Here is a 16,107-nt window from a genome sequence, read left to right on the forward strand (position 1 = left end):
GAAAATACAAAAAATAATTAAAATTAAATGGACAAAGATTCCAAACAAAAACAGAACAACAGAAAGAAGAAAATAAGAGTAAATGAAAAAGTTAATACAATGATTAAAATGATATGACAAACGGTTAGAAATATTAAAGAATTATGTCTAAACCAATTAACTGAATAAAAACAATGATCAAAGCCATTTTGATAACCATTTAAAACTAAAAAATTAAGTACCTGACAAGATTCAACCCACAATGTTTTGCAAGGCGGGCTAATCCACTAGCCACTATGTTACAATGCCATACACACACACACACACACACACACACACACACACACACACACACACACACAGAAAATTGTCAGTTTTAAGGACCTGAAACACTACAAAAAATTTTGGAATTTTTGTTCATCAATTACTTTCAAACTACGGCCCCCTATGGTGAATGGTTGCCTGGTGAGATTGCTCGGACCCTACTCCAAATCACCATACAGATGGTTTCAAAAACTCAATATCACCCTTGGGGACCTCCTCTTGTAAGAGCAAAACTTATCTCCCATCAGTGATGTTTATACAACTGTCCCCGTGTTTCAGATGCACATCCATTTGGACTAAATTAAGGCAATCGACATTGTCTTGACTCAGGCTGTTAGTGGTTTCACTATTTGGCTCTGTCATTGTGGACATATTGCGGTAAAGTCCAGTGGACTAAGTAGTAATCCACAGCTTCAAGGCCACCCCGTGAGTTCATTCACAAATGGAAGAAGTGAGGGGCAAATTAACAATTATGATGTACCCTCTGTTATGCACAGTACAAAATTTGTGGAACGTATGTGCATTTTAAGAACTTACCTTAGAATGCAGTAACTGAAACTGGACAAGGGGTGATGAGCGTTGGTCTCCAGCAATCAGATTTCCAAATTCACCAAGAATGTATCCACCAACTTTTACCATATTTTCATGGCAAGCAGGTGCTTGAAGTGCCTGTGACAATTTCACAGAAAATATAGCAAATTTTCACAAATGAATTAAAATTAAAGTAATTCGCTGCCAATTCAAAAGAGGAAAAATTGTTAACAGTAGAGACTAATATTTGATATGGCTTATCAAAACAGATCTAATTTTTCTATTTTGTAACTTACTAATGTGAACTTTCGTGAGGATCTTACCTCAAAAACAGTTTTGGCAGCATAACCCTGCACATCATCCCTATTAATAACGATCTGTATGACACGATACCAGACTTCTTCAGAAACATAATCACCAGCTATCCTTATAAGATTGAGTATGACATCAACATACCACGTATAATCCGTAGCATATTTTTCTGCTAGTATAGCCACCTTCAAAACCTGTAAACAATTTCGTGATTGGTAGAAACTGTATTAGTATACTGAAGTACATAAAATTTTCTCTGGACCACTATCAGTACAAGAAACATGTGCTCACCATTTCCTCCCTGATTGAGTAGTCTGCAGTCTCCAGGTAGTTTAGCATTTCCTGTACTATTTCTTCAGCATTACTCTTGTCACACATTGCATACAACAGGTCAACTGCTTGCTGACGCACTGATACATCCTTTTCCATCTGTGAAACGTAGTTACAATACTTTTACACTAATCTAAACTATTCAAAATAAATTTTTAAAGAAGTCTAATTTCCAAAATACAACTTCACACACACACACACACACACACACACACACACACACGAATTGTACAACAATTACGGTTTTTTAATACTGGTCCACAACATGAAATCGTGCTCACTTATCTGTAACTTTTTATTTCACAATTGCAACTTCAACTTTTGTGCCATTTTCAAGTATAATATTTAATGTCATAATGTATTTCAGAAACATGATGAAAACAACATTCTTATGAGACTGTGTTACTTTTGTTTGAGTTGTGCAACACTCAATGAAATTCATCCCCAGTCGAATAAGATGTGGCGATGTTGTCTTGGATGTACGTAATGCACGTTTGTTAGCGTGACAGTTCAAAGAAGTCAGAATGTCATGTGACAACAATCCAAGACACTCTCTGCCTTGCATTGGTTGGTCTGACGACGCAACTGAGCAAGTGGACAAAGTTGTTTTGGAGGATTGCCAAATGAGTGTGGCACACCTCAGCTCCAAGCTGGAATTTCTGTAGGGTCTGCATACACAATCCTGCATAAAGATCAGACATGTGAAAAATGACATCCAGGAGCATGCCATGAACACTGACAGATAACCGACCCCAAGGCTGCATGCATAACATGTTGTCAGGCAATGTTAATGTGTGGTGACAACACAAAAATGATTTTCTTTTTGTCAATTGTAACAAGGGATGAGACATGGGTGCATTTTTTCAATCCTGAAGCCATGCATCCATCACCTCAGTGTAAGCGAAACTCACCCACCCGACCAACCAACCAATCAATCACCCAACCAACCACCCACTCACTCAACCACCAAAAAGATTTTTGAAAAAATTATGGTGGCCATGTTCTGGTACAGCAACAGTATAATCCTTACTCTTCTCACTCACTGCATTTTAAAGGGCCCTACTGTGACAAGTGTCTCAGCAAGATGTTTTGAAGAGCAAGCTTCTTCCAAAATGGTCAGGAAAGTTGTGCATGTGTGCTTTTTCACAAGACAATGCATCAGCGCATCGGGCAAATGTGCCTCTGCAGTTTTTTGTGACAACATATCTGATTTCTGATGTTCCCTATTCACCTGATCAGGCTGTTAGTGACTTGGATGTTCCAGAAATGAAACATGCCCTCTTTCATCACATATTCACTAGCCATGCTGCTACTGCATCAGTGATATTTCAGTGGTCAAACCAGACTCCCGAAGATGCGTTCATAGCCATGGAACAATGGTATCAGCATTATGAAAAATGTATGGATGCAAGGAGGTGACACTGAAGTACGAAGTTTCACAGTTTTCATGAGATTAGTTGATTAGTTAGAGAGAGAGAGAGAGAGAGAGAGAGAGAGAGAGAGAGAGTCGTTCTGAGATATGATTAATATTATTAATATTTCTAGCGAATGCAGAGCTGTTTCACTTTTGGTTGGGCAACTGACATTTAGGTAATTTTATAACAGCTTTTAGCTGTGGCTGCACACCCCAACAGTCAATTTTATTTGTGATGGAGAAATACGAGTAATCCTCATCAATTCATAAATTAAACACTAAGAATGATGAATGTCTTCTCCATAAGCCTGTTGCTCTGAACATTTTCGGCATCTCAATTTAAGATCCACCAAATGATGCAACTGCTATGGAGAAGTAACACATGATGAAATTACCATTCTGTAAAATGGTCGCCACACCACTTTTTTTTAATTACAGTATGTAGACTGCATCCTCCACCCGCACCATCACCACCAAATTACATTTAAGTAACAAAGATTTCATAAACTATATTTATAATCCAGTTATCTACAACAGAATCAAAAGGCTATTTCTGAATCACACTACAAATGTAATACCAATTACAGTATACTATGCGCACACACTTTTTCATTGCATAGACTGGACTTACCACATACTACTCATAGTGTCAAATGAGCAATCTCACCTTCATTGATAAAATTACTACTTCCTGGTGCTTTTTAACAGCCTCGTGGGAAAATTCAGAAGTGGCAAGCAGGCACATTGATTCCAAGGCAAGATACCTCAAGTTTGTTTCTCTGTTTGAAAGGAACTGACCAAGTTGATTACATGCACGAACCAGAAGATTTGGTTCAGTGTCATTATGAATAATGAGACTGATAGCTTCAAACAACACTGCATTCTTTGCATTTGAGTGCTGCACCTTCTTTGATTTTGGTGGTTCTTGTGCCTTGTTCAATATTGTCTCAAGACATTCATTTAGGCGGCCACGTACTCCAGGGTCCTCTGTAAATATTAAATTTGAAGAACTCATGAAAGTGATTGTTAATTGTAAAAAATGCGCTTGTGCATAAGGAAGCACAACATACAAATTTTAAAAGAAAAGACAGAGCAAGTTCCAAATTTAAATGAATGTGCATACAAAGAAATACAGACACAATGTTTCCTCCCAACATTTAAGACAGACTCATTAGCATGCATCTAACTACTGCACAAAATTTCTTTTGTTGTGGCTGGAAAACAGATTACAAAGAAAAATGTTGTGTTGTGAAATAATATATTTAGGGCAGCAAAGCAAAAATTCAGACACCTTCCTAGGCCACGCAAGAAGCAGAGGAAAGTAATTCCAGCCACAAAAGTGAAGTGGAATTTCAACACGAGGAATCCACTGATATCCCAGTATGACAGGAGTACGACAAGCCTGTTATTACCTCACCTCACAGCCAATGAAGACTACTACTTGGATGGCCCGATTTCCTGGAGTCCAGGCCACTGCGACATGAGTTGGAGTGAAGAAACCAGCATGGTAGCTTAACAAGCACATGCCAGTCTTGTATAAATATTGTTCATTTTTCAGTAATGATACCGAGTCTGCAGCTGACCAGCCTGGAGGAGTGACATATGTTGGTCTACCATCTGCTGCTCTAGATGCCTACACACTTCCATGCAACAGCAAGTCCCCTCCTGGTGACTTAGATGCTGTTAGCCACAGCACTGTCACATACGCAGAGTCTGATGAGGAGGACTTTGGCAACTTCGATCAGCAAGCCACTTTGTGGCCAACCTTATGGACTCAGATGTGCAGCCAATCTTCTGTCAACACAGTGGTGTGTAGTCTCTACTGGCCACCTCTTGCTCCTGTGGCCAGACTCCATTGCTGCTGGTCCCTCTCCTTTCCGAATGCCATAATGTGACTCAACACAACTCCACACATTGCAGTCAGGGCTGGTGACTGTCACTGGCAGCTTAGCTGATGCCAGAGGTGTCTCACCACCTCAGCAGCCTTGTGCTGCCCCTATTGTCACAACAGCATCCATTCATATTCCTGGCAGGATGTACACAACTACTGCTTTGCTGCATGGTGCAATCTGGGAAGCCATTGCATTATGTGTGTGTTACTGTATAATAAATGTTTGGTTCTTTTATGCTGGTTCAGAAATGCCTACCAGATGACTGACAGGTAGCCACTCACCAAGCCATCAGACACCCACATTCTTGGGTAATGGTCCATAGCATACTAATTTCAACCTGTCTTCAACAACCAATTAACATGAAACCCCTGGGTCTGATGTCTGAAGGGTATCTGGGTCCAGCATCTGAACTTCAGCCACAGCTTGCATCAGCATTATGGGTCTGTGACACACTTTTCAGACTGATTTCTGTGTTACAGTGATGACCAGTAAACAGGACGTTTGTAGACATTTAAACCCACAAGGAAGGCAACACATGCAAAAGGTTTGGCAATTAAGCACATCAGTGCTCTGGATCACATTGGATCATGATAGGATGCACAGATTAGTCTAGCAGTTTCCCTGGCTGTTTTCTTTGTGGCTGTTCCTCACATTTTTTTGTATTGTCAAGTGGAGGTTGCACAAATGTCGGGAACATGGACAGCGAAGATGCAGGAAGTGACTGAAGCTTTAAGAGAGCAGAATTTGAGCAAACCACTGTCACATTTCAGAAGCAACAAAGGGTCCTGCCAGTCATTAATGAGCATGCACATGCCAAGTCAGTAGAGGCAAAAGCTTTGGTACATGTACCTATCCCTGTTATCCTGTTGCAGCTCATCTGGTAAATCCTCCTTTTCGGGTAAATCAACTGAGAATGTGTCACTGTTTGTTAGTGATCTGAAAGTTAGGTAATTTTTCAAATGAGACCCTTGTATATGGCCAAGGTACAATAAATTGGAGATGCGAATATGTATGCCATGCATCACAAAGGATTAAATAAAGCACTGACATTTGAACAGCTTACAAAGGGGGTTTATCAACATGACCACAAGTGGAAGAGTGCTAGGACACAATGGTTTACCACAGTTGTGGAATTGGGCAGTAGGAGCATTTTGGACAGAATTAGGAAAGTTACCGTGCAAATAAATGAGTTAATGCAAAACATGGAAGCAGACAATTTTTCTGCAGAAAGAAGCAAACAGGGAGCTGGATGTATTTTGAGGGGACTTCCACCGGATATGCCAAGAAGGTGAAGAATGGAAAAACCAAGGGACTTAGCTTCCACTACTATGATTGCTATACAAATTGAACTTCAACACTGCGGCTTGAAGACATGAGAAGTGAAGCACATTTTCCTCCAAAGTGAAATGCTATAGGTTTGGGTGTATGGGCTACGTCGTGAAACAATGCCATTAATCTCGGTGTTATGGGGCATTGGACACAAGACTATCACAATAAGATGCAGAATGCACAGTCATGGGACAAATGTTGGTTAAATGTCAATGGGGATTTGTCAATCATCACACATCAATCCCAGTAAAATGGTGTGGAGTGCTGCTTGTTCGATCTAGTAAATAGAATGAAAGATCTTGAGTGGACACGAGCTCACATGTTACTAGGTAGTCTGGATCTGTTAGGTAGGAAGAGACTTAAGTCTCCACAATATAGGTTCCATGGAATAAGTGTCAACGATGTGACGCCACTGAGGTCAATACTGCTGACTTTCAGTGTTTGAGCAAGAAATTTTCATGAATTTATGGAGTGGTTGCTACAAATTGGTGAGAGGTATTGTGTGATCTTAGGGCTACAATTTCTGGATAAACATTATGCAAAAATTGACGTTCCACAGTGTACTATCGAACTTACCAATCATGAAGTAGGTACCAAATAAACTGCAGATACGTGCACTGAAGCTCCGTTTGCATGGTAAAGTACTGAGAGGTATATGACAACATAGTCTTGGTGAGAGTGGGTACTAACCTACTGAGTGGGATGTTATGAATTTTAGAGCTGCCGGAGTGCAATGCTGAGGTAGACAGGTCACACTGTTCGTATGCATAAGAGAAAGGGATGGGGGACTATGTGGTTCTAGTAAATGTAGATAACATTGGCAAGGATGAGATGAGCCTGCCAAATGGATTACTGACTGCCATCTTGGACATCCTAATGAGGAATATCTGAACAGGTTGAATGCCAGAAGCAAATCAGTGAATGTGTATTACTTGAGAAGGTGAAGCATTTAGAGGGAAGAGAGAAAACAGTGATGGAAGCTTTGTTGCTACAATCTGCAGTTCTGTTTAATCGTGTTGTACTGTTACCACTCACAACAATAACACAATGTAGATTACCAATAGATGGTAATGCTCCAGTGTGCAAGATGCTGTTCATAATCCCTATGCAGCTACAACCAAAAATGAAACATTTCATCTAACTGTTTGTTGACGGCATTACTGAACAAACTGATAGTTCATGGGCAGCAGCCATTTAAAAAATTCCCAAGAATTTTAAAAATTCCCAAGAATTTTAAAAATTCCCAAGAATTTTAAAAATTCCCAAGAATTTTAAAAATTCCCAAGAATTTTAAAAATTCCCAAGAATTTTAAAAATTCCCAAGAAGTTATTCGCTGGTACAAAAAAGTATTGATATTATGATTACTGGTAACTCAACACAGGAACTATTGCCAGTGCATATCCTACACCGAAAATAACAGACACTAGACAACTTGGGTCAGTGTAGATTTTTTCTGTGATGGGTTTAGAAAGTGGTTATCACCAGTTGGAAATGGTTCCAGAAGACCAAAATTGTTTGATGCTATTTGGTCTCAAAAATGCACCAGTTACTTTCCGAGGACTGTTAGATGGACTGCTCAGAAGTCGAAACCAAAACAGTGCATGGTTTATGTTCACATGGAATGTCATGTACAACCATCTGAGGGAATGTTCAAGGGACTGCATCCAGCATGTTTAACAGTTGACAAGGGGAAGGCCTCAGACACGGCCAACCGATTCGGCTCATTTATGGCAGGCCACTCGGGTACAATCTAAAATGAAAGACTGAGATAGCCGCCCCCCACCATTTTTGGGAAAACCACCCCTAAAGTTCACGACACAGTTGTTGTTGTTGTGGTCTTCAGTCCTGAGACTGGTTTGATGCAGCTCTCCATGCTACTCTATCCTGTGCAAGCTTTTTCATCTCCCAGTACCTACTGCAACCTACATCCTTCTGAATCTGCTTAGTGTATTCATCTCTTGGTCTCCCTCTACGATTTTTACCCTCCACGCTGCCCTCCAATACTAAATTGGTGATCCCTTGATGCCTCAGAACATGTCCTACCAACCGATCCCTTCTTCTGGTCAAGTTGTGCCACAAACTTCTCTTCTCCCCAATCCTATTCAATACTTCCTCATTAGTTATGTGATCTACCTATCTAATCTTCAGCATTCTTCTGTAGCACCACATTTCGAAAGCTTCTATTCTCTTCTTGTCCAAACTATTTATCGTCCATGTTTCACTTCCATACATGGCTACACTCCATACGAATACTTTCAGAAATGACTTCCTGACACTTAAATCTATACTGGATGTTAACAAATTTCTCTTCTTCAGAAACGCTTTCCTTGCCATTGCCAGCCTACATTTTATATCCTCTCTACTTCGACCATCATCAGTTATTTTGCTCCCCAAATAGCAAAACTCCTTTACTACTTTAAGTGCCTCATTTCCTAATCTAATTCCCTCAGCATCACCCGACTTAATTAGACTACATTCCATTATCCTTGTTTTGCTTTTGTTGATGTTCATCTTATATCCTCCTTTCAAGACACTGTCCATTCCATTCAACTGCTCTTCCAAGTCCTTTGCTGTCTCTGACAGAATTACCCCAATCCATATTCACCTACTATGTTTCCTTCTCTCCCTTTTCCTACACTCTAATTCCAGTCACCCATGACTATTAAATTTTCGTCTCCCTTCACAATCTGAATAATTTCTTTTATTTCATCATACATTTCTTCAATTTCTTCGTCATCTGCAGAGCTAGTTGGCATATAAACTTGTACTACTGTAGTAGGCGTGGGCTTCGTATCTATCTTGGCCACAATAATGCGTTCACTATGCTGTTTGTAGTAGCTTACCCGCATTCCTATTTTCCTATTCATTATTAAACCTACTCCTGCATTACCCCTATTTGATTTTGTGTTTATAACCCTGTAGTCACCTGACCAGAAGTCTTGTTCCTCCTGCCACCCAACTTCACTAATTCCCACTATATCTAACTTCAACCTATCCATTTCCCTTTTTAAATTTTCTAACCTACCTGCCCGATTAAGGGATCTGACATTCCACGACACAGTATCAACTCTGAATTAACAAGGTTTGATAAATAAGTGACATCATCATCCTACATGGGGTCCACAAAAATACTGAAAATTTTAAAACAATTATGGAAAGTGACAGAAGAGTTCACTAAAAACAAATATTTTCCTAGAAATGTTTATGCACCCATAATGTAATTGCTGCGCAATGAAAGCACCACTGGCATAATGACCGAGACATCTGGCTAGGCAGCAGAGAACCTACGTTTCATTCCCAACTACATTCTTCCCCCTGCCCTGTTTGAAAATTGGTAGGAGTACAGGGGTTAACCATAGAAATACCAGAACATTTTCTATAACACACATTACCAAGGTTTGGGGTGTATTTTGTGCCCTCATCAGGGGGAGGGGGGGAAGTGCAAAATTTATTATAACTGTTGTCTGCTTTTCCTCACAACGTAATTTTTAAAGCGATATTGAGGTGTAAGTAAGGTTCTAAACCTGAAAATATTGAATATGACTTTCAGTGGGGAAAGTCATATCTTAAATTTTTGGGTTAGTTTAAATGAAAAGTTCTAAACATTAATGGAAACTGGCAAAAGAATTCATTAAAAACAATTATTTTTCAAAATTTTTAAAAACGTATTAACTGACTAGACGTCAATATTTTCCGAAGGTAGGCATAAATTACCCCTGCAAAATTTCAATGGCCTGCCAGTTGTCAGTTTGCATTTGAGAATTTAAAACCAGCATTAAAGACGAATGTGATCTTTGTGTTTACAAACATTGAGTAGGGGGTATTTTACCATGTGACCCCAAGCAATCAGGCAACTGGATAAATTTGCAGCCAAAATATGGATGCAAGGGGCATGTGGTGGAATATGCTTCGAGGCAGTTAAATAAACTGGAAATTATTCCTTAACAGAAGAGGTAGTGTTGGCTGTCATATATGGTGTCATTTATATCCATTGTTACCAGTATAAGAAAAAAAAAATTAAAGCTGCAACAGGCCACGCAGTGTTGAAGTGGTTGCTGGGAATGAAGGATTCTTTTAGTTGATTAATACAATAGGCTCCGAAATTAAGTGATTTGGGGAATGAAATGGTATATAAACCAGGCAAAAAGTTCATCAAGACCAACAGCTTGAGTAGGAAGGTTGGAGTCTTGCAAGTGCTGGGTATGAGCAGTGTTGAGTGGCAAGAAGCATTGACTGCTGACACTGCCCAGCATTTATTTAGGGTACAGCTGCAATTTATAACATATGGGAGCAAGTGCTACTTGTGTCAGTTCCAGTGACAGAATATTCAAGCCCCCCTAAGAATCTAAATAAATGATACTACATATTATTCAATTTTGATAAAACTTAAACATGTAACCTTCTGTTATTAAAAGGACGCTGGTTGCAAAATCTCCACTTTCTGGCAGGGGTATTTTCAAAATTAGAGAAAATTATCTAAAATACCAAAAACCGACACTTAGAGAATTAAATTCAGTTAGAAACTATAATAGCTTATCTTTGTACCCACATTGCTGATGACGAATGTGCAAGTGTACTTTTTTTGTACGAAGACAGGCAGAATAGTTATTTGTAGAGTAATGTTTTCCTAAAGTTATCTCAAGATTAATTTTCATTTAGTTTCAATTAATAAACATTATAGTAATAATGGGAGATGGGCAACGGCACAAAGTAGGGGACTGCCTATAGGGGCGATGCACAGCGGGGACTTCGTGTGCCCCATGACCGCTACGGTAGCTGGGAAGGCCCTATGGGAACCCTGAAACGTGACGGCTAACGGGGCTCTGGTGAAGCTGCGATAGGCCTAGCAAGCCAGTAGTGGATAAATCAACTGCTTTTAAAAAGGGAACATGCCTCGGATCACGGAACGGATTTAAAGGAAACCGACCAAGCAATGGAAAAGGATTACGAGATGGTTTACGACTGGGCACCTTAAACGTAAGGACTCTAACTGGGAAGTTAGAAGAAATTGTAGAAATGATGGAATGGAGGAAATTGGACATCTTGGGACTTGCTGAGACTAGGTGGAGAGGAGTTGGTGAAAAACCACTAAGTAAAGGATGTAAACTGTACTGGATAGGGAATGAGAGGGGAAGAAATGGAGTGGCAATAGTGGTCAGAGAGGGTATGCAGGAGGAGGTGGAAGGTATCAATGATCGAATGATAAAAGCCAGAGTACGAGTGAAAGGAAAAATCATTGAAATCATCCAAGCATATGCCCCACAGGAGGGGTGTACAAAAAAGGAGAAGGAGGAATTTGAAGATGACATGCAAAAGCAGCTCAATGGAGGTAATCAGATTATAATAGGGGACCTCAATGCACATGTTGGCACAGACAGGAAAGGATTCGAGGAGATAATGGGACCAGAGGGCTGGGGGAACCGAAATAGAGAAGGAAAATTGTTGCTGGAATTCTGCATGAGGAATGGGTTGGCGATCGCAAATTCCTGGTACAAGAAGAGAAGTAGCCACAAAATAACTTGGTACAGTGGAGACTGGTCCCAAACTTCAGCAGTAGACTATGTACTAGTGGACAGGCAGATGATGAGCAGTCTCACAGATGTTAAGGTCATTCCATCTGAGGCCTTAGACAGTGACCATCGGCTGTTGGTAGCCACCCTGAGAGAGAAAAAAGATAGGAGGGCAACAGATATACAGGAGAAAAGGTTGAAGACATGGATGCTGAAAGAAGATGAACGGAGGACCCAGTACCAGACACTGATCAGGAAGAAGCTGCCAAAGGACGATCAGAGAACAGTGGAAGAAGAATGGGGAGATTTTAAGAGGGCTCTAGTTGAGGCAGCTGAGACTGTGTGCGGAAGAACTAGCACAAAGAGGAGAAGTAAGGAAACCCCATGGTGGAACAACATATGTAAAGAGGCAGTACTTCGAAAGAACAAAGCCTTCAGAGAATGGTTCCAGACCCGAACAGAGGAAGCTAGGGTAAAATATAAGGAAAGCAAGAAAGCGGCACAGACCATAGTAAGGGCGGAGAAGAAGAAGTGGATGGAAAAATGGACAAGAATGTTAGAAGAGGACAGTGAAGGGAACAAAAAAGTACTTTACACCATGGTAAGAAATAAGAGGAACGACAGAAGCGAGTGCCTGAGGATCATGGATAATAATGGAAGAGTTGTGGAGAAAATGCATGAGCTCAAAAAGATTTGGAAGGAGTACTTTGAAGATCTGTTGAATGCTGCCAAGCGGGTAACTAACAGCGATGGAGAGCCTAAGGCAGCAGACGATTAAAATAGTGGGGAAATTGATGATCTAACTTGGAATGAAGTGGAAGAAGCCATAAAGAGGATGAAAGGGGGCAAGGCACCAGGATGGGACGAAGTAACAGTGGATATGATACGAGCAGCAGGAGAAGTAGGAACCCAGTGGCTATACAGAGTGCTGAGGGTGGTGTGGAAGGAGAACAGAATTCCTGAGGATTGGAAGAAAGGAATTATAGTCCCGATCTTCAAGAAAGGGGATAAAAGGAGATGTGAGAACTACAGAGGAATCACCCTGCTATGCCACTGTGGAAAAATCTATGAAAAGATCCTGGAGAAGAGAATAAGAAGCAGTATTGAAAGTAGACTGCAAGAGGAGCAGTATGGTTTCAGACCGGGAAGATCAACAACTGACCTCATATTTGCGGTAAGGCAACTGCAGGAAAGGCACTATGAGTACGGGAAGGACTTAATCATGGCCTTTTTAGATATTGAGAAGGCGTATGACAGTATCTGTAGGGACAAGCTCTGGGATGTGCTGAACACAAAAGGAATAGATGAAGAGATAACACGAAAAGTCAGAAAAATGTATGAGGGAAGTGAGAGTTGTGTGAAAGTGGGGAGGGAACGTACTGCATGGTTCAAGCTGGAAAATGGGCTGCGACAGGGAAGTGCACTTTCGCCTTTATTGTTTATTATTGTTACGGATGAAATCCTACAGCAAGTATCAGATGCAATTGGAGATCATAAAATGAAAGCAGTGCTTTTTGCCGATGACCTGATGTTGTGGGGAAATTGCGAGGAGGTGGTGCAAGAGCAGTTATATGTATGGGAGGCAACGGCAGCACAATATGGAATGCATTTCTCTGCAAAGAAAAGTGAAATAATTGTCACAACTAGGAAGAAGAATAGGCCAAATGTGGATATAACTTGCGGAGGGGAAAAACTACAAGTGGTAGAGAACTTGAAGTACATGGGAAGCATGATTGAAAGTAAGGGGGGAAACGCAATGGAAATAAATGAAAGGTGCAGAAAAGCAGGGCAGTTCTACAAATGCATTAGGGGGCTTATTTGGAGCAAGGAGGTGCCACAGAAATCCAAGGGAATTATATACCGAACCTACTTTGTCCCCATATTGGCATACGGAAGTGAGACATGGGTAATGCACAAAAGCGACAAAAGTAGAATACAGGCTAGTGAAATGAAGTTCCAGAGGAGCAGGTTGAGTGTAACAAGACGAGACAGATTGCGAAATGTGTATGTGATGGAAAGACTAAAGGAGGAACCAGTACAGGACAGGATAGAAAAATCAAGACTGCAGTGGTATGGACACGTGAAGAGAATGGATGAGGGAAGAATTCCGAAGAGGATGTTTGATCTGCAACTGGAGGGGAAGAGGCCCAGAGGAAGACCAAGAGATAGATGGGTGAAGGGAGTGAAGGAATGTGTGACGAGAAGAGGAGAGAACTGGACGAAGGTGGAAGAGGGGGAATGGTGGAAAGACAGAACACGATGGAGAGGCTTGTGTTCCCGACAGACCCAGCCAGTGGCTGGAAACTGTCCAAGATGATGATGATGATGATGATAGTAATAATTTGCTTGTCAAGGTCACGCCAAAGAATCTGATGTATGACTGGCTCAGAACAGTTTACGCGCCAATATGATCTTGAAAGATTGATCGGAATGGCTGTTCATTTGATCAACCAATCAGAGTGAAGTCTCTCCCGCACTCTACCAAGTAGTATATGCGCTGTGAGCAACAGCATTGACAGAGTCGTGGGCTAGCTTTTGAGACGCGAAGGTCATGTTAAGTGTGTGTGTCCATAAAATGTGTAATATGAAGAAACGTTCGGTCCTTCGTGTTCAGATGGATTTGTAATGGTAGCTTTTGTTGCTACAAACATTTTGTAAAAGTTTGAGAGTTGTGGGATATTTTGTTCAGGAGATATAAGCGTGTGACTTGTTGGACTTAGAAAATGCCACGTGGCGATATTCTGTGTTCTACTACAGAATATATTTGGTGAGCAATCTTTGTGAAAGAAATCCACTGAATGACTTGTGTAAGAAATCAACGTTATGTGTAGAAAGTGACTGTATATTTGCGTGATTATTCTCAGAATGGACTTAGGAGAATCCTGGCTGCTTTACGTGTGACATAAACTGGGAACTTTTAACACAGTTTTGCATACTGAATGTGGGCTGATGACATGTTTAAGCAAAGAAAATAAAAACTACTTTTACCAGATTCCTGAACTTTCAATGAAGATCAGTATTCCTTTTTCCACTCGAAAATTTATTATGAATATTTACAGGAACAATCATAATGAGATTTAAGCAACCTCAGTAATTGTAGATATTATGTGCTGTTTTCATCAATGCTGCTTTTTCATCACCTTGTAAGTATCTATGTTGCAGAGTGAAGGGACACTAAGCAGACACCGGTCTGAGGTAGGTGAATATCAATTTGCAGCATGCTTCAGGGACAGTTCCATCGCAATTGGTGCTGATAGGCCAGGTAAATCTGACAGTATTAAAGTTCGTATGGATCGGAAGAAATCACATGGGTGTGAAAATAGGAACTGACTGTTGGACAGTAGACACGTGTGCAGTTGAATGTGCATCAAAAATGCGGCAACGAGTGGAATGAGGCTGCAGATTTCGGCAACAGCAGCGAGAACAACGGACGGTGCACTGTAGCAGACGACGTGCTGACAACAGAAGATCGACCAGCGCAGCAGTACTACAGTAAACAAGATGGACGGAGCAGTTGGAGACGTGGTGGATGCGGGGACCCGTATTCTGTACTAGTATGCTGAGCCTGGAGTTCAGACCCGCAGATTTGTCTCACCGAGCAGTTAACCGGTCAAGACCAAAGATAAGTGTTCCCCTTCAGTGTGTGTGTGTGTGTGTGTGTGTGTGTGTGTGTGTGTGTGTGTGTGTGTGTGTGTGTCAAAGAATTTGTATTTTGGCACAAAGTAATCAGAAACTAGTAAGTGAAAAACTAAAGGCAGATTTAGGAGATGTAGATTATGTAGATAATTCCATGATAGGAAACTTCAGTTTTGATTTATCACAAGCAGATGACAGTGATTTGCCAGAGTCATTACCTTCTAATTCTGGTCAAGAAAATGATTTGAGCATGGTAGAAGCCGGTGTTAAATATCTGTCAGTAGCTATTCCTAAAACAAAACAGGAACCAGTGTCAATTGCTGATGAAACAAAAGCAGTGTTTCAGATATGTTTGTGAATATTCTCCAGCATATGAAAGAAATGGGATCAAATATTGACGCAAAAATGAGTCATATGGATTCCAAAATGAGTCAAATGGGTTCAGAAATTAAGCCGTGAGTAAGTTCTGACATTGATATTAAAATGAATAAACTAGGTTTGGATGTAAATGAGTAAGTGAGGTTGTAGAAATGGAATCCAAAATTTTTGAATTTGAGGGAATCATGGAAAAATGACCTGACTCTGTTGGGCAATATTAATTAGGTCAGGCAAGGATGTAATGCTGCAATTGTAACAGTGGAAAATGAACTAACTTCCTAGATTAAGCAGGTTGCTGAGAATAGTGAACTGTTCAAAGAATGTGTAAATTTAGAAGTGGGTAAAATTTATGAACATGTACAAAATTACTATGAGCTTAACCATGCTGTCTTAGAAAGTAAAATTAAAGAAGGGAAAGGCATGTGTACCAAGTTTGGAGCACAAATGGCTAGTAAACTCACTAACCTAGAA

General features: G+C 40.5%; 1 protein-coding gene across 1 annotated transcript in view; it reads right to left on the reverse strand.

Moving 5' to 3' along the window:
• The window catches only part of LOC124804678 (AP-2 complex subunit alpha), a 329,898-nt gene that overhangs the window by 86,028 nt on the left and 227,763 nt on the right, over positions 1-16,107 (reverse strand). The window contains exons 8-11 of the mRNA XM_047264924.1: positions 3,558-3,877; positions 1,438-1,575; positions 1,158-1,340; positions 841-972 (exon numbers count right to left, since the gene is read on the reverse strand). Of these exons, the coding sequence (XP_047120880.1) occupies positions 841-972; positions 1,158-1,340; positions 1,438-1,575; positions 3,558-3,877 (773 nt within the window). The remainder of the gene's footprint in view (positions 1-840; positions 973-1,157; positions 1,341-1,437; positions 1,576-3,557; positions 3,878-16,107) is intronic.

This window comes from Schistocerca piceifrons, chromosome 7 (assembly GCF_021461385.2).
Source record: "Schistocerca piceifrons isolate TAMUIC-IGC-003096 chromosome 7, iqSchPice1.1, whole genome shotgun sequence".
In the NCBI taxonomy this organism is placed as follows: domain Eukaryota; kingdom Metazoa; phylum Arthropoda; class Insecta; order Orthoptera; family Acrididae; genus Schistocerca; species Schistocerca piceifrons.